At 34.9% G+C, this 19,445-nt stretch overlaps 1 protein-coding gene across 1 annotated transcript; it reads left to right on the top strand.

Moving 5' to 3' along the window:
- Positions 1-8,340: 8,340 nt before the first annotated feature.
- On the top strand, positions 8,341-17,537 carry LOC124451301. Its single transcript, XM_047001922.1, has 2 exons — positions 8,341-8,352; positions 15,884-17,537. Exon 2 carries the CDS (start codon positions 15,891-15,893, stop codon positions 17,535-17,537), a length of 1,647 nt encoding a protein of 548 aa, XP_046857878.1. The 5' UTR covers positions 8,341-8,352; positions 15,884-15,890.
- The last annotated feature ends 1,908 nt before the right edge of the window (positions 17,538-19,445 follow it).

Genomic DNA, 19,445 nt, shown 5'->3' with positions numbered 1-19,445 from the left:
GACGGCATATGTTCACATGGATTTTGGTAGTTCCGCTTCTAGCAATAAACACCTAGCCATGTTAAATAGAGTTAACCACGATCTCTCAACTGTGCCGTTCTGGTGTGGCGAATATGGTGCACTAGTTTCATGCCTAATTTTGTTTTCGCTAAGAATCGATTTGAATTTCTCGCTTGTAAATTCAGTGCCATTATCACTTCTTATGCGCTTCACACTTCCGTAAGGTGCAACATCTGCTAAAAACTGTTTTAATGCTTGTGGTGTATCGCTTTTATGCTTAAGGAAATAGACCATATTCAATCCTGAATAATCATCCACAAACGACAATGCATATCTAAGCCCTTCTCTTCCTTCCGGATCAATAGAACCTGCAAGATCCGTATGAATAAACTCAAGAGGACTCCTCGCCTTTTTATCTTCCAGCTTACTTTTCGTCTGACACATTTTACCTTGCATACAAACCTCACACTCAACTTCCCTCAAATCTGTGATTTTCATCCCCTTAACCACCTTCTCTAGTTTCCTAACATCCTTGTAGTTGCAGTGACCTAGAACCTGTTCCACTCGTAAAGAGAACATGCATTTTTATTCGAAGATGATATGCTATTTATATAGTAAAGTTTGCCTTTTTGTCTTATTCCAAACGTTGTGCCATCAGGGCACTGTACATGCTTATCGTTTTTATCTAATTTGACTTTTGCCCCCTTTTCTACGGCAGCATTTACTGAGAATATATTTTGATCGTAAGATGGAACATATAAGGCATTACTTAATAAGACATCCTGCGCATTTCCATGCAAGTCAATTAATTTGACTTTAGCAGTACCTTTACCGACTACTACGTTGGCTTTACTGCCATCTGCTAATTCAATAACATGCGCTTTACTATCAAATTTACTATCAAAATCTATAAATTTTGACTTATCGGTAATAATGTGGCTTGTAGCTCCTGTGTCCACCAGTAGAGTGAAATTCGCTTGATCCTTATTCTTCACGTCTGCTTCAGCATTCTCTTCTTCATCCTTTGACACGAATAAGAAGGAGTGTTGCCGTTCGCTGTCACTGCTCTGCTCGTCTTTAGCAGACTTGGACGTTTCTTTCGTCTTTCGGCAATCTTTCGTGTCGTGGGTCTTGGTCTTGCATATGGAGCACCATTTGTTCCCCTTCACTCGGCATTGTGAGCTTTTGTGTCCCTTTCTTCCACATTTGAAACAATTCCCGTCGAATTTTGGTTTCACATACATAACGTTGTCACCCACCTCAGTTTTGGTGACAATGGTTTGATATTTTCTTCATGACTTCGTAACGAGTTCTTAAATTCCGTAAATGTCATTTGTCTTTCCCTTTGAACTGTTACGGTAGCAAAGACGTCATACGTGCTTGGCAGACCCTTTAAAACCATTGCAATGAGTAGTGCATCACTTATTATCTCCTCGGCTTCTCTTAAGGCTGTTGCCGATCGTTCCGCTCGCAATATATAATCTGTGACAGTCTCGTCGTCACTTTTCTTCAGCGAAGTGAGTTCCGTGTAAAGAGCGATGATGCGAGGTTTTCCTCTGCCTTGATAGTGATCTCTGAGGATTTCTAAAGCTCTTCGTCTGTTCTTTTTTGCCTCCCGAATCACAAGAGACAAACTTCTGTCGTCAAGACATTAGACCAACTCTGCAAAAGCGTCAGCCAGTTTTGAAGCTGCTGGTTCTTCTCTCTCACTTGCTGATTCGATAAATACGTCGTACAGTTTTTGAAGACGCATATAGCCCAAGAATTTTACTTCCCATAACTCGTATTTGCTTTCGCTTCCATCGAAAAGCAAACCTCTCCTGGGCCCATAACCTGTTAAGTTCGTGTTACTCGCCATATCACTTTCTTAGTATAATCTATACCTTTTAGTAAACACCACGAGTGAACTTAATGATCGAACTGATTTTTATTATTTTACAGAGCGGTATTTATCCTATTTATTACAAACAACAAATAATATTATTGGCAGGAGTAGTTCCTCTGTTTAAGCTATATATGGTATATAAGGAAATTTAACTAACGTCAATAACTGTTCCTTGGCTCTTAGCCGTGTGGGAACGGATACATTGATAAACTAAACTACGCACATACTATTTCCTTAACATGTTTTTGTGGTTTATGAGCATGACTCAACATTCAGTCATGCAGAAGAACGTGAAAACAAAGAACGTGTTCCTATCTGGTGCTTTACAAAGAATTCTACTCGATAAAGAAACAAAAAAGTCTCATCATTCACAACTAAAGAAAGCTTGCGAAACGGCTTTAGGTATAAATCCATAAGTAATGATTGTAGTTATTGCTGATGTATTTGGATTCTATTTGCTCTATGTTTTTATGCATTGTCAACCAGTTTCTGCATTTGCTATCAACAAAACATTAAGTGTAGTAATCCCTCATTCAGGATGTCAACGAACGCTGTCGATAGTATCTTTAAAATTGCTCAATGTATGATTTGTACTTTTTTATACGTGGCAAACAGTTATTTTTTATTGTCAATGGCTTGTTCATGTTCTTCTGCTTGAGTTATATGTATATATGTTTATGAAGAAATGTATGTCAACATGTGCAATGAATATAATGTACTGCTATGTTCAGGAATGTTGCTTTACAAAATGATCGCTTTATGATTTTGATCTATTCTAGAGGAAATAAACGCTGTTCAAGAAAATGAAAAATCTACAGGGTAAGTTTTATTATGTAAAGTTGTCCAATTTTCTTTCCAATTTTCCAATTTTAACATGGCCAAAATGAGTTATTAACCTTGAATCTTAATTAATTCACAATTATATCCAGACTACGCATTCTCACAAATTTACTGAGTTTTATTGTTCATAAGTTAGATTTATAAGCCAGAAGGTTGGTTTGATTTATTTATAATAAAATCTTCAGGAATGTTTCTTCTGCAACTCTACCTCCACTACCTGGTCAGCAAACATTCAAAACAGCAGATCAATATTTTCTTCCTTTTGAGTTGGCTTGTGAAACAAAATGTGCCAGGATTGTCACCATTGCACTTGACTGTATACAAGTAAGTTGTTTTTGTTTGATGTTCAAAATAAACGACGTTAAAACTGCTGCGTAAGGATATTATATCTTTTCATTTTTAAATTTTAATTACTTTTCTTACACTGAAACAATCATTACTGACTGATAATCACTCAATTGAAAACAAGGCATCTTAGGCTCCGTCCACACGTATCCGGATTCGTCCGTATCCGCAAATATTTTGTTGTGGTTACGCTTATCGTCCACACGTATCCAGCGATAACGCCTACTGTAACTGCAAACTTTTGAAAACGGTCTCCAGATTGGAAACTTTTGAAAACGCATCAAATCCGGACACGTGAGGACACACTGTAACCGAAATGATTTAAAAACGTTGACGTAAATTGATGAAATATAATATCTACCTACGCACCGCTGCCCTAATCCAATCCACATTTATCATGCGTTATCCTATGCATTAAAATGGCGCCTAAAGTCATTGTATTGATTTTAACTGTTCTATTTTCGAGCAATGTTGCCTTTATACGATTTATTTTTGCCGTCTTACATTATCTAACGTATTATGGAAAGAGGGAGAGCAGTTTGATTAGGCTCCTTTCAATGCCAGTGGTCAGAAATGTGTCCTAAAACATTTTTGTTATTCTATATTCTAAAACGGATCTCAGTAAAAGGTCCACTTCATCGTCTGTCCACATAAAAGCTTCATTCTTACTACTTTTTTTTTAATAACGTGATGCACTAGCTTTTGTCGGATAATTCGACATTTTATAGCCAGCTCATTATTCGTAAAAGCGCATGCTCTATAAGCAATAATTGGATATTTGTATCGTTTTCGCGGCTACGTGTGGACACACAAAAACGCATCAAATTTGCATACATGTGGACGTGTAAAGTTTTGAATCCGGAACAAAATGTTTACAGCTACGTGTGGACACACAAAAACGCATCAAATTTGCATACATGTGGACGTGTAAAGTTTTGAATCTAGAACAAAATGTTTACAGGTACAAATGAATCTGGATACGTGTAGACAGGGCCTTAAATTCACTACCATAAATAATCCCTCGTGGCTTTGGCTATGTTCTAAGACGGTTAGAGTTAATAACTTGTGTCCTATGGGATTAAGAGACCCTCACGTTAGACAAAATTCACTCTATTTAATCCTTGGGACTCTAAATCTCATAGAACACACGTGATCATGCTCTAACCCTTACCACAGAATATCACTCGTGTCGGAACCTTTGATGATTTTGTCCTCGCGCATGTCGTGCCGCATATGCTGGCCGCCATTATTCCAGCCAGATGATTAAAGTTTTTGACTTTTCCTAAACCTTTAAAATGATCCGAAGTCATTTCTCAAGTCAAAATATACTTGAATTCATTATTCAGTGGCTGGAATAATGGCCGACATGAGAACGCGTTGTACACCTGAGTGACCCTTCTGAATAATCATTACTCTGTGCCCAAATCTTTCAATCTGTAGTTGTCAATATAAAGAGACTACGTCTTGATCTCATTCAACGCGTTTAACTAAAAAAATCGTTAAAATCTTACGATTTCTTCTGCGTTTTAATGTCGTTATGCAAAAGTAACGATGCATGATGTTGTAGGGTAGGTTTGGATTCATGAGACCTTAATGAATTTAAAAACTAGACTTTAATTTTAACCAAATCTTCATAGAATCTTGCAGTCATATCTTGATAAGTTAAGGTTCTGAGAATGGTTTATAGGCGTTCTGATTGACGTCACCAACATCTTCAAGCCCAAAATCATAATATTAGCACAGAATCATGACTATACAGAAGGGTCACTCAGGTGTTCAACGTGTCCTTACAACGGCCATTATTCCAGCCAATTGATTAGGTTCTGTTACTGGTTTCCAACCATTAAAATTACATGACATCAATACTTAATAATGAATTCGAGAATATTTTGACTTTAGAAATGACTTTGGATCATTTTGAAGGTTTGGAAAAAGTCAAAAACCCTAATCAACTGGCTGTATTAATGGCGGCCACCATGCGCGGCGCGACATGCGCGAGAAAAAAAACAACAAAGGTTCCGACGCAGGTGACCATATACTGGGAAAATGGTTTAAGGGCGTTCTCATTGACTTCACCAACATCTTCTAGCCCAAAATTCTAATATTAGCGTTATTTAATAGGCTAAATATGTTTAATTAATGAATAATTGACGTAATATCACAGAATAATGGTCAATTGTTACTAGCATTTCATATATATTAATGTAAGGAGAGCATAGTTTTTTTGTTTGGCAAAAATACGTTTTGATTTTAAAAATTAGATTTTATAGATATCCCGTAATTTGTTCAAGTAAAAACTGTGAGTTTTAACCCTCTAGAGGCAATTGATGCTCACAGGCAACAATCACCAAACGAGATGTGTAAAAACTTTAAAAAAGGCACGGCTTCCAGAGGGTTAAACAATATTGTGGAACAAATACATAAAATGACATGCTTAACAGTATTTATAAAGATACTATTCACTTCAAGCCACAAGGCGTCATGAAAAGTAAATATTGTTCATATGAGATTGAACAAGACTTTACACATAGACGACAAGTGTAAAGATTTGTGATTGTGCCAATCAAAATAAAGTTGTTTCCTTCAACTGTCATCGATGACAAGTTAATTGAAAGCCACGATGTACAGATATATACTATCAGTATCACATCCTAAATATTGATAGCAGCAGCAAAAAGAAATTTGAAAGAGGAAAACTCTTATGAAATGTGTGACACACGTAGCTACTTGTTTCGATATCATGTATGAAAATAAATCCTACGACTGGAAACTTCCAATGTAAGTGACTATCTTGTGAAGATCTCAATGGTTTTTATTGATGCTGCTGATTTTTGGTTTTTTTCTTCAATGTGACATTAGTTATAACTGAATAAATGCAATGAATATAAATACACTAAATTTGCCATCTGTCTCCAATGCAGTATGTGGTTCAGTGCATAAAAGTGCAGTTTTCATAGATTAAGGTGTAGTTTTGCAATGAATGAGAACCGTAATTGTTTTTCTGCTCATTTTTCTACGACTCTCTACTATAATTTTAGTAGTGATATCTCGGGGAAAACAGAACCTCCTTAAATACGTTCTTAACCTTAACTTAGCATTATATGATTGCAACATTCAATAAATACTTGGACAAAATTAAAGTCTAGTTTATAAAATCATTATCGTCTCATGAATCTTAACCTACAACATCATGCATCTTTGCTTTGCATAACGACATTAAAACGCAAAAAAATTAGTAGATTCTAATGAATTTTTTTGTTAAAATGAATAGAAGGATTACTTACTGTCTTTGTAAAAGGTGAAAAGCTCCTAAAGAGCCAATCACAATAAGAATTTTAGTCATGACGTAAATTAAACAAATGTTAACAACGGAAAATTATTCACTTTAATGTTGTAAAAAGTAATGTGAATTTTTTCTTTTTACTGACGAAGTACTGAAGTATGTGTTGCATGGAATAATCAACTACTCTTAATGGTAGGCCTCGTAATATGAAAGCTTTCAATGTAAAATGCTTTGATAACGATGTAAAACCTTTGATCGTTTGAAACTTGTTACATCTTTCAAACTTAACCGGCTAAAGCTATTCGTGCAATGTTGGTGAATGTTCTACCATTTGGGTAGTCAAACAGAAAACATATAACAATTTGCTCATTCTCAGTATATCTGATCAAGAAATTAAAAACGCAAACTAACGTCATATGCAGAGTTATTCATCATGAAATCTTTGGCATGTGTTTCATATTTTCTTATGTTGTAGATCACACATGGAAGGAGTTGTGAAAGTACCTTTACTACCTGTGTTATTCACTTCACCTACTCTTACTGGTTTGTCATTACTCATGATTCATGGTGATGCATGGCCAAAAGTGTTCATTTGCAGTTTGTTCATATAATGATAATGGGCCCCATTGTTATATGAGCCCGCCTGAAGGTGATCAGCTGAAATTCATAGAAGATGAAATCTGCACTAAGCATTCTTTAAGTGATGATATAACTGGGGTATTGAAGTGATCCCTTTTCCTTCACTTGAAGTTACCATAAGAGTGCATTGTAAACAGTAATCTATCGAAATGGTGATTCATATTACCAGTAGCCCCTTTATTGGTTACGTCGATTACTTTGTGTATGGAATGGTATAAACATATTGAATAGACATTGCATAACGGCATATGTACGTGTGAACATTAACGTTGAAATGATTGGACTATAATCGACGAAGATGGAAACAAGCGAGTGGAAATACATGATCCATGCCTCGTGGTTTGTAAGTTGAGTAGATAAGTTTTAAAATTAACTTATAGCTATGAGTAACTGCATGAGATATTCATAAAGGATCCTGATGGTCTATTTTTATAATTTGAACCATAATCATGAAAAGCAACAATATTAGGTAAAAAAGTCAAAAAAAGATGTCAATTGCTGTGAGAAAATAGCTGGCTTTCACTCGCTACTTTTTACTAATTTTATTAAACGTTTTTAAACAAAATTGTAATGTGCAAGTAGGGTTCATTGATTTTTTAAGATAAAAATGTTACGATATACACGTTATGATATACACGTAAAAACTGCGCTGTGAAAAAAGTGGAAGAGACTTACTAAGACGCCTGGATCAGACGGACCAGTACAATGCTTGAAAATCAGGTATTAAAGTTTTGTTCTTTTCAAAATATATAATTTCTGATTTTATTCATTCTTTATTCTCACATTTATAATGCGTTTTTTTTATATAGTAGCTATGTCTGTAGGCCTAATAACTAGACATAGAATGAACGATCAAGTTGGACAGAAGCACGAAGAAACAAGCGTCCTTATTGAAAGATTCCCACTTGCGATTTTCGTTATGCATACAATTAATCAGTATAACGCATTTTTAAATTCAACCGTTAAGAATTTCCGTAAAACTAAATTTTCACAATTGTCAAATTTTCGGACAAAACACACGAGTGAAAGCCGGCTATTAATAAAGGTCTTTTCTGATTGAAGAACTTTTGATTAAATGAAATCTAATAGACATCAAAAATAATTTGTATGCAAGTCACGACGTCACTTTGGTCATTTCATTTCATTGTTATTGGTAAGTGAATGATCAGGTCCAACGTAGTGAATGAATTTTTCATATTATTTATGTATGAGCTGCTATTAGTTTTAAAAGTAATAGCAGCTCATACATAAAGACAAGTTTGTCAAAAGAGATCCTGACTCACTCTTTATCTTCGTTCGTTATTTAAATGTGTTTATGTAACAAAAACTTACATGGACAAAAGATTGATGTAACAATAAGGTATGAACTATAATCACCATTTTTCAACTGATATGAATGTGGTCGCGTTGTTTATATTAAATCTCTCATCCGTTTGTTGAGTATGTGACATGTAAAGAACTAAAGCAAGCATAATTTTGTTCACACGGTCGTCTTACTTCTAAAACGGAAGTAATTTTAGAAAAATTAATTGATATTTTAGAATTACATTACCGACATAAAAAATTAGCTAAAGCAGCATCTCAATAAAAAATGACTTTGCACGCATGAGAAATCATATCTAAAGTCATGTAACGGCTTTCTAACAATTGGCAATAAGCTGCATGGTAAATAAAGCAAAACCTGTCCAATGGTATGGGGTAGGTGAAATAGTATACTTGTCTATGGAAAAAATGTTAATCAGTGAAAATTTATGTAGGGAGGAGAGCATGTCCAATCATGCATCACCTCCCTTTTTTGCCGACGCCACTTTTGACTAATCGCTGTGTGTCTAACAAAATGTTATTAATTGTATTGAGCAAATCATTCATTTCAAAAGTAAGAACATTTGTAAAATAAGCAAATGTGGAACACAAGAGAAAGAACGCAACCCAATCTATTTTTGTGAAGTGTTGATTCATGGTGCACAGTGAGCTTTTAAAATTATATTTTTGATAATGTTTTTTTAACTTTTTTAAGGTTTACTTTCATTGCAACCTTTACTGTTGTATCTAAAGTGTCTTTTATTGAATATAATATTTATAAATGCGTGCAGTTGATGTTTGACATGTATTTATAATTTACAATGGTTTATTCAATAACAAAGATTTTAGAAATATGAACTGACTTATGCAAGAATATACATGTATAGATTTTTCATTAATGAGGGGAAAACCATTCACATTTTCGAAAATCGTGTCTTAATCATTGGCATTCAAATCCTGTCTTAGATAAGTGATTCTCTATTCCTAAGTTAAAACTTGTGAAACTTTATGAGATTTAGCTGTAGTCCTATGGAATTTGAGTAATCTCAATGTTATTATGTACTTTGTATGAGGTTCTTATTTATGTATTTTTATTTCTATAACAATTGTTTTTAGTCAGTGATGTATACTTAGTTATATAACTAGAATGTTCTACATAGATATTATTAATGTTTTATAATACTGTTTGTTAAAGGAGATCCTGACTTACTCTTCATCTTCGTTCGCTTTTCAAAAGTGTTTATGTCACAAAACTTACATGGATAAAAGATTGATGTAACAATAAGGTATGATATATGATCACCATTTTTTAAACTGATATGTATGTGGTCGCGTTCTTTATATTAAATCTCTCATCTTTGTAAAGTATGCTACATGTAAAGAACTAAAGCAAGCATAATTTTTCCTACACTGTCGTCATATATAAGGTCTTCTAAAACAAAGGTAATTTGTCGAAAGTAAAGCGAGATTTTGAAAGTATATTACTAACTTTACAAAACCAATTTGCTACTGAAGCATCTCGATAATGTTTGAGTAAACATGAGAAATGTTGATAGTTGTATACAACAAACCATTTCTTTTAAAAGTAAGAAAAGTTAAAAAATAAGCAAAAGTTAAACTCGGGAAAAATGTATTTACACACAGAAGAAGAACGCGACCGAATCTATTTTTTGTGAGATGTTGAGTCATTTAGAACAGACCTTTCAAAATTATAGTTTTGATCATATGTTAGTTTGATAGTATTAAGGTTTACTTTCATTGCATACTTTCAAACACTATACATATACCTTTACTGTTATATGTATAGTGTTTTTTATTGATCAGAAGTAATTAGAATTGCGTGTAGTTGATAATTAAAATGTATTGATAATTTACAATGGGTTATTCAATAACAAAGGTCTTTTTATAATATGAACTGACTTTTACAATAAAGGAATTTTTGATTAACGAAGTGGAAAAATCCATTAAAAAATTCAAAATATTTGTCTTAATCATTCACATTCAAATCCTATTTTAAATAGATGATCCTCTATTCCTGAGTTGAAACTTATTAAAATTTATAAGATTTAGCAGTAATCCTTTGAAATTTGACAAATCTCAATGTTATCATGTAATCTGCATGAGGTTCTTATTTATGTATTTTTATTTCTATAACAATTGTTTTTAGTCAGTGATGTATACTTAGTTATATAACTAGAATGTTCTACATAGATGTCATCAATATTTTATAATACTATTTTTTGAAGGAGATCCTGACTCACTCTTCATCTTCGTTCGTTATTTAAATGTGTTTATGTAACAAAACTCATATGGATAAAAAGTTTATGTTTCAATAATGTATGAATGTTTCAATAATAAATGATCACCATTTTTTAACTGATATGTATTTAGTCGCGTTTTTTATATTAAATCTCTCATCTTTTGTTAGGTACGTAACATGTAAAGAACTAAAGCACGCATAATTTTGTCCACAAGATCGTCGTATATGAAGTCTTATTTCTAAAACAAAAGTAATTTTACGTAAGTTAACCGAGATTTTGTATTTACATTTCTAACTTAACAATATTTATACTGAAGCATTGCGTTGTATGAAGTATGACTATAAACAAATTAGGAAATTGAACGAGACTTACCTGAAGTTAAAGTCCCATTGGGATTCTATTAGCACATACAGATCAGAGATTACACGAGAGATACTACGCATGCGCACATTGGTCATATTTTAAAGATAGTGGCCACATGAACTACCTAAATGTGCATATGAACGATATGCAGGGAGGCAGTAACATGACGTGTAATCTCTGCGCTGTAGATGCTAAAAGAATCCCGATCGAACTTCAACTTCAGGCAAGTCTCGTTCAATTTCCTAATTCTATTAGCATCTACCGCAGAGATCCCACGAGATTTGAAAGTCATGTTGACACACTTCAGGCCTACACGCAAATACGCCATTAAGTTATAAACTTAATTCAATTGAGGATGTGTCAAACATACCCAGAAATAGTAACAAATATGAATTTAAAGTATTTCCTTCTCTTGCATTATACATGTAAGTATATATGTTCTGAACTCCCTGCCAAGCTCAACTAAAGAGAATTCTCATCCAATATCTTTCTTATTGGGACGCTGAAAGAATGGCATTCCCAAACTCCACATCGCCACACTGAGACATAACTTTCTTATTGTAAAACCGATGAAAAACGAAATCAGTCTTCCAACTTGCAGCTTTCAGTATAGAGTTTATCGAAACATCACATTGCTTCGCTTTACTGGTGGCTGCGGCTCGTGTACTATGTGGTTTGAACGTTTCTATATCAATTCCTGGAGCTTGCATGACAACCTTTATCCAACGAGATATAGATGACTTTGATACTTTATGAAAGGGTCGAATTGTGCTAAGAAATAGTTGATTTTCCTCACCACGAATGGGAGCAGTGCGTTTAAAATATTCTTCCATGACTGAGGCAACACATAGTCTGTGATCGGCAGGGAACTTTGGTATCACTAAAGTAGGATGAATGCGTGTTGGTCCAGACTATTTGACAAGTTGGTCGATATAGAAGGTGTATGAGTCCTCTTCCTTCTTTACAGTTAAGAGGTTCATGAGGTGGAGTGATTGGGCACGCTTCCCTGTGACTAATGCACAGAGCATTACCAACTTATGAGTTAGCTGTTGTAGGGTTAAGTCTTCTACTGCGGGATGTGTCTTTAAATACTCTAATACAATGGAGGTATCCCAGGTCACTTGATATCTTGGTAATGCTGGTCTAGAATGGAACACTCCCTTCATAAATCTCTGAACCATGTAATGTGTACCAATCGTAGAATTCCCTTCAGTAATAACGAATGAAGATAACATACTTCGAGCAGTGTTAATACAACTGTAACTCATCCCTTGATCAAATAGATGCTGTAGAAAGTCTAGAACTACCTGTAAAGTTGGATGAAAGGGATCTGCATTCCGTTTATTAACATAGAGTTGCCACTTGTTAAGGTACACCTGATATTGTTTTTGTGTTTCTGGCCGCCAGGAATTAAGTATTTTTGCTTGAGCATGTGGTAAAATGCCCTTACTTGAGAGTGATCTCCGGATAAGAGACAAGCTATCAGTCTCAGTCTCTTTTTGAGTGGATGTTCTTTTGTTTGATTGGATGGTAAGCTTACGTTGCTTTTGTTTTTGGGTAGGATAATGGGTGGGTGAATTATTAATCTTGCATGCATCGGATACCAGGATTGAATTGGCCAATTCGGCACGATAAGAATTGTCCGTGCATGGGACATTTCTACTTTTTGCAAAACTTGTGATATAACACTAAAGGGTGGAAAAGCATAAAGAAAGAACTTACTCCAATGAATGCATAAAGCGTCAATAACCCACGCCTGTAGATCTGGGTGCCACGAAACATAAGGTTTAAGTTGATAGTTTAGTCTAGAAGCAAACATATCAATTTCTGGGGTCCCAAAATATGCTGCTATTTAAGGAAATAATTCAGCATCAAGCTCCCATTCTTTGGATTCATCAAATGTTCTGGAAGTTTCGTCAGCCACCACATTAATTTTCCCAGGGATTTAGCTAACAGTTAACAATATGTCCCTTATTCTGCCCCACGCCCATATTTCCCTTGCAATTTTATTGCAATGGTGAGAGTGGCAGCCCTCCATGTGGTTAATATATGTAAGGACCGTGGTGTTGTCGGTCATTACTTTAATGTAACAGGTCACAGTTTTCGGAGCGTTTTAGCTCTTCCTTCCGTTTTGACAATGTTTGTTCGTTTAGTCCAGTGGACAAAATGCTGTTCGGGATTTTAGAAATTTTAGTTGGCAATGGTTGATCTGTCGGTTCATTCTCAGTCAATACGTGTATCAGCTCATCTAACAAAGTATCGCTTGGTTTTAATAGAGCTGGAGCTGTATCTGCAACTACAGCAGCAGCCCCGTTGGTTGATTGTTCGTCGTCAGTTTAAGCTTCAGACATAACATCACCATCGTTCATTTGGCGTGCGGCATCATAAGCTTGCTTGAGCTCTTTTACGACAGGAGCAAAAGTATTCATCAAGCCAGTAAGTTGATCGACTTTCCTGTTAAGGTCGTCCAAAGTAGTTCTCCCGTCATTTCCTTCTTCTAGGAGATTGTTGTTGTTGGCTTTAGCAGGGTGTTTATACCCGCCCCCACCAGATTTGCTCATTTTCCCTTGTAGACGAGACTGTTTCTGTTGCGGTTCATCGTCTACATTCACGTCTCCTAATAAGCCCAACAGCGTCGGATTAGGATGGTTATGCAAGAGCGTCAGGTCGTCTCCTTGCTCAATTGTTTCGCTGACTTGTGCCATTTGTTGTTGAATAGATTATCTAACCACAGAAAAAGAGTTTGCCGCGCAAACTCAGTGGTTATGGAGGTGTTTTGTCCTGTATTGTTTGCTAAAACTTTTTTGTCGTTCTACACAGCAGGATGGAAAATGATTTTATGGATTATTTGTATATGACCAAACACGCCATCTGTAATGGCGGTGAGCTACGTTCAGAATGACCAATGTGCGCATGCGTAGTATCTCTCGTGGGATCTCTGCGGTAGATGCTAATAGAATCAATGTTTATTTCCATTCTTAATGAAAATCGTTTGAATGTTTCTATAATTGATTTTTAAAGCTATCATTAATACCACGACTGGAAAGTATGTCTCATTTTTTGTTTCAAATTATCCACTATAAAAATTGCGGCTCTTACACAAAGAAAAGATTTGATAATAAATAATTCTGAGTCAGTGATGCGCTTGACATTCACAGATGCCACGTCATAATGAGACATTTCTTTTTAAATAAATTAATCTTAAGTAAACAGTACAATGTACAAATGTAAAGTAAAGATTAGGTTCCAGGGATCAAAATGAACTCATGATAACGTATATATTTCATCATCAATCATTATTTTTCAATATAATTAAACTTAAGTAAACAATACAATGTAGAAATGTAAAGTTAAGATTAGGTTCAAGGGGTCAAAATGAACGCCAGATAACGTACATATTTCATTATCATTCATTTTGCGCGTAATTTATTCTTAGATGAACTTTGATTTAGCATGTACACTGAGAAACTGAAATCAAGATACTTGTTTTGTTTTCCAACGTGTCAAACTGTTTTAGTTACATGAATTAAATCGTGCAACAACACAAAGTCGAGAAATTTCACAGATTGTCAGGCCAGGCCCGCCGTGAGTTGATAGGCAAGGGGGCATTTTGCCTTGGGCAAGTAATATAATAGAGGCCGATGCCTCCCCATTTGGACACATGAAAATTGCAAAATTGAAGTTTATAGAAAAAGTAATGAATGATTTGTGTATTATTTGTACTTTTCTTTCGTTATCTCATCATGCAGAAGACATTCATCAATTGTTAAGTTTTTAGAAATTCTCGTAGCGTCTTCAAACGGAATCACCCTTTAAGTGTTATCAATATGAGCAGGCATGTGGCTAGAATGTAAAATTTGTGGGAGCAACAACATTTTTTTTGGGGGGGAGCAGTTGTAGACATCAAGTTATACTGTATTATAACAATAACATAATTTATCACTAGTTAGTTTTTGTGGGTAGCTGCTGTGCATGCACGGCTAACCACTATGCAATACTTAAAAAGTGTCTGAGTGAGGCAGTGAGGCAGGCAGTGTTTGTTCGTCGTGATATCCTCGGCTGTGTCATCGGTGATAGTTGCATATGCGAACGATCACATATAAAATTGTTTTAAGTAAAGTCAATACTTATGTTGTTCTTCAATTACCATAGCTTTACAGCGTATAAACTGCACTTTGTTTTAGTGACTATAGTCAAAACCGTGCAGCTGAAAATATCATTCATTTATACGCTTTACTGGTGATTGCGGACGTCAAATATATCCTATTGGGGACTACTGCAGTTTAGCGGACACCTTGGACGCTGACCCAAACTCTACCTGTTATCTTTAACAAAAATGAGCCCGCGATTAGAAGCGCTTCCGGTGTCCGCTAAACTGCAGTCTAGCAAAAATTTAAGTTGAAACAAAATCATCAGCAATATAGTCCTATCAAAATGTTAATAAGCAAATATTCATACAACACAGCAAACCAGTTTGATATATCCTGTTAAAAGAACGACGTATCTCTTCACCACACGATTGTTAGACAAATAAGATATATTATTTATTAACTAGGAGTTACTATTGCAAGGTAACTGCTGCCTCTCGCGCCAAGTAGGCGAAATTATTATCATTTTAAGTGTTTTTTCATTGTATCAAGTCCACTATTTTAATGCCTTGATGTAAGATCAATTACTGGGTCATGTCACTAGGCAGTGAACACAATTTTTATCGAGAAAAAGAAATGAACCACACAAGTCTTTATAAATGACTTGTAGTACTATTTTTAATTCATCCTTTTAACATTTGTAAACATTTTGTACATTTTATATTATACCTTTTTTCACAAACTCATTCCTCATTTCTAGAATAAAAAATGGTTTCGCCACCTAATAAATTAAAGATTGAGTAATATGGATCTTGTTGTTCTCATTTTGTACATTGCAAATTGATGCTTTTTGCACAAACTCTTTCTTCATTTCTAGCTTGAAAATGGCTTCACCGCCTCAAAAACTGAAGTTTGAGGCAAACGGATCTCGTTTAAGTAAACTTTTAATCAATAAAGGAACACAAGCTTTGAAAATAACATTGCAAATCATTATAAACCTTCAATCATCAAACTTAAAAGATAAACTTAATGATCCTTCTACAAAGAGTAAATTGACACCACTAAAGTTCAAAGTCATCAGCAAAGAGCAATGGAACCTTCTTTACCCATCAACTGGCTCACCTGACATTGAAAACTTTGATATTTCATTATTGACTGTCTTATTGCGTAACATATGTGGTCTAACAGCGCCACATAGTGGATGGAATAATCTTCCTTCCTCTTCAGATACTTCAATCTCAGCAAACATTGCAAGAATAAAGTTTTATCGAAACGAAGTGTACGGTCACATAGCTAAAACTAGTGTAGATGACAGTGAGTTTGAGTACTTGTGGCAGGAAATTTCAAAAGCATTGGTTGGTTTGGGCATTCAACAAACTGAAATAGATGAAGCAAAGAAAGCTCCTCTCAGTCCTGATGAGGCAAATCATATTGAAATATTGAAAAACTGGTATGAAAAAGAAAAACAGTTGATCGATGTCGCTGAGGAAACTAAAGAGGTTGTAAAAGAATTAAAAAAAGAATTTGAATTTATAAAAAATAAATTTGATGTAGCAGGAGCAGATGTGAAGAAGCTTGGAAAGTGTAATTTTAACGGTCTTATAAAAGATCTTAACAAAAAATACTTTGAAGGCACTAGACAATGGTTATTTGAAAAACTCGACACTTGGTTTAACGATAAAAGTGAAGATGCTTCTAACGTCATGATTTTGATTGCCGGTCCTGGTGTTGGTAAAAGTGTGTTTGCTGCTGAGGTGTGTCGACGATATTCTGGAAAGAAGAAACTTGCTGCTTGTCATTTCTGCAGATATAATAGATCAGATTATAGAAATCCTCGAGTTTTGATAGAGTCATTGGCTAGTGCCATGTGTGATACAATATCAGATTTTAAAAGTAAACTGAATGAAGAATTACAGAGAAACCATTCCAAACAATCGATCACCGATAAATTCCTTGTTTTATTATATAATCCATTGCATTCATTAGAAGATTATGAACCAATGCTTTTGGTTATTGATGCCTTAGATGAAAGCCAAGTTGACGGCAAAAGTGAATTGTTGGAATTGATTGTAGAAGAGTTTGACCGACTGCCTAAATGGATTAAAATCTTCATCACCAGTCGTCCAGAACTTCCTGTTCAAAAAGAGTTGAAAGACATGAATCCTGTGGAAATTACAACTCGTCCTCGTGATGAAAACAACGAAGAAGACCTGCACAAGTATTTGAGACATCAAATGAATGATCAGGTGCAGAAAAATCGCTACCTTCTTCAATCGTTAGTTAAAAAATGTGAGGGATCATTTCTTTACGCTTATCACGCACAACTAAGCTTAAAGAAAGAAGAAATTGAGCTTACAGACGAAAAAATTGAACAATTGGTCCCTAGTGGGTTAAGCGGTGTTTACACAAAGCAATTCGAAAGAGTAAAAGAATTGTTAACGAAGAAAAGTACCACAAAATCTGTTATCTCAGAAACTAACTTCATGCAATTTCTTGAATTGTTGGCTGCCTGTCGGGAGTTTTACCATTAACTTTCCTGTTTAGCTATTTAGGTTTTCTGATGACATCAAGTTTGAAGTCCGCAGTAAAATCATTGAACTGTTATCTCAAATTTTGCCAGTTTACAATGATTATTTAACCGTGTATCACAAATCTCTAATTGATTGGTTAAAATCAGATGGTTACGAACAGCATGAGTTTACAGTTGATCCAAAAAATGGTCATAAGTTTTTATGGCATGCTTGTGAGAAAGTGTTTAAACAAATTAAGTGGATGAACATTTTTGAAGATCAGATGGACACTGCTATGATTAAATATGCTTTGAAGAATGGAGTCCACCATATGATAGAATGTGGCGAAAATGTTGACTTTAGCTGGGCAGTAGATGTCAAAGTGGTTTGTGCAAGGTTAATGGGTGTAGAAGACATTGGCATACATACCATTGACTCTGAATTGCGTGAAATCATTAAGGAACGACGTACTTTCTTGAAAAAGATGTACTTGAAGAGCTACTATTTCATTTATTGATGAAGTCAATGAGAATGAGATATAAGTTTGATCATAGCTTAATTTATTTACAAATTATTGCAAACAGAATTGATAGCAAAACGAAAGAAGATTATTGGCAAGGGATTTATTGAAACAAGGAAAGTTTGTTTGGTTTGAGGATTTAGACTCAACATATTTAACAAACCATCATCATTTGACTGTCTCCTTGCGTGCTAACGTTACATCTCTTTGTGTGTCGTCCAATGAAGAACTTCTTGCTGTAGGATATGAAAATGGTCAAATATCTATTTTGAACTTCCTGAATTCGAACAACGATGCACTCTTGGCACTGCACTCGATGATTCAAGGTTGGTAAGTTAAATGTAAGAAAAATTATGTCCCTGTATGACATCTATGACAATTCAACAACATCAAACGAATCGTGTTTTGTACGTGGAAACATCTGTTGTTGCTCCTTTTCACCAACCGGAAATAGACTGGTAACTAGTGATGGATCTGCTGAAGTAAAGTTGTGGGACGTTAACAATGGACGTTTGTTATCATGTTTACAGTCTGATGGTGACGTTAATCGTTGCTCTTTCTCAGATTCTGGTTTGTTTATTACAGCAAGAAATGATGGAGGTTTTCAGTTTAAATTCACTGCATGGAATTCATTAACTTTGCAAAGAATTGATCGACGCTGCGTTGTTGATTACCAAAAACTACAATGCACCGATAAATATTCAGAGTTCTTTGTTACAGTCTTTGGATATCGTTCGTATGTTTTTCAATTCCCAAAGGCAATCGATATTTTTGCAAGAAAAAATAGGTATTCACTATCTTCAAATTCAAAGACAACCCACCATTATCGTATTGTTTTTTATCATACAAACCAGAATGTAAAGCTTTCTGAAATCACTCAGTTGACAAAATACAACGATCAAGGAGAAATCGAGTTTTGTTTACCAAATGTTAGTTGTCCATGTCTTCGTAGGAATCTTAACAAAGTGCATCCAATCTCGTTTAAGGAATTTTATGTTGTGCCGTATTTTTCCAAGCTTAAAATTTTCAAAACTGATCATCTTTGGAGACCTTCATTTATCTTTGAGAAATTTAAAATTAAATGTTGTTGTTTTCACCGGATGGATCTTTTTGGCTGCTTTCGCTGTTGGTGACCACGTCAACATTCGTATTTGGAGCATTGAACGTTGCACTATTATTCAAACTGTACCAATGCAACTGAAGAATGCATGGGGATGTTGGTGGTCAGATGGTTTACTGTGTATATGGGATGGTTCTGATCATCTTTTGAAGATATCCACTTCCTCTGAAAATTTTGTAGATTCATCTCAAGCAAAGCAAGTTAACTTTGGATTTGAACCTAAGAAAATCTTAACATTTGGTGATGTCTTAGTTTGTCAAGACCATAAAGGTTTTGTTCAAGTTGTTAG

This window comes from Xenia sp. Carnegie-2017, unplaced genomic scaffold (genome assembly GCF_021976095.1).
Source record: "Xenia sp. Carnegie-2017 unplaced genomic scaffold, XeniaSp_v1 HiC_scaffold_24, whole genome shotgun sequence".
Lineage (NCBI taxonomy): Eukaryota > Metazoa > Cnidaria > Anthozoa > Malacalcyonacea > Xeniidae > Xenia > Xenia sp. Carnegie-2017.
Note: the sequence above shows the minus strand (reverse complement) of the source record. Positions and strands in the feature narration are given on the sequence as shown.

Bases quoted from the DNA above. Each gene is read 5' to 3' on its own strand.
- LOC124451301 (XM_047001922.1), top strand. From the start codon at position 15,891: ATGGCTTCACCGCCTCAAAAACTGAAGTTTGAGGCAAACGGATCTCGT.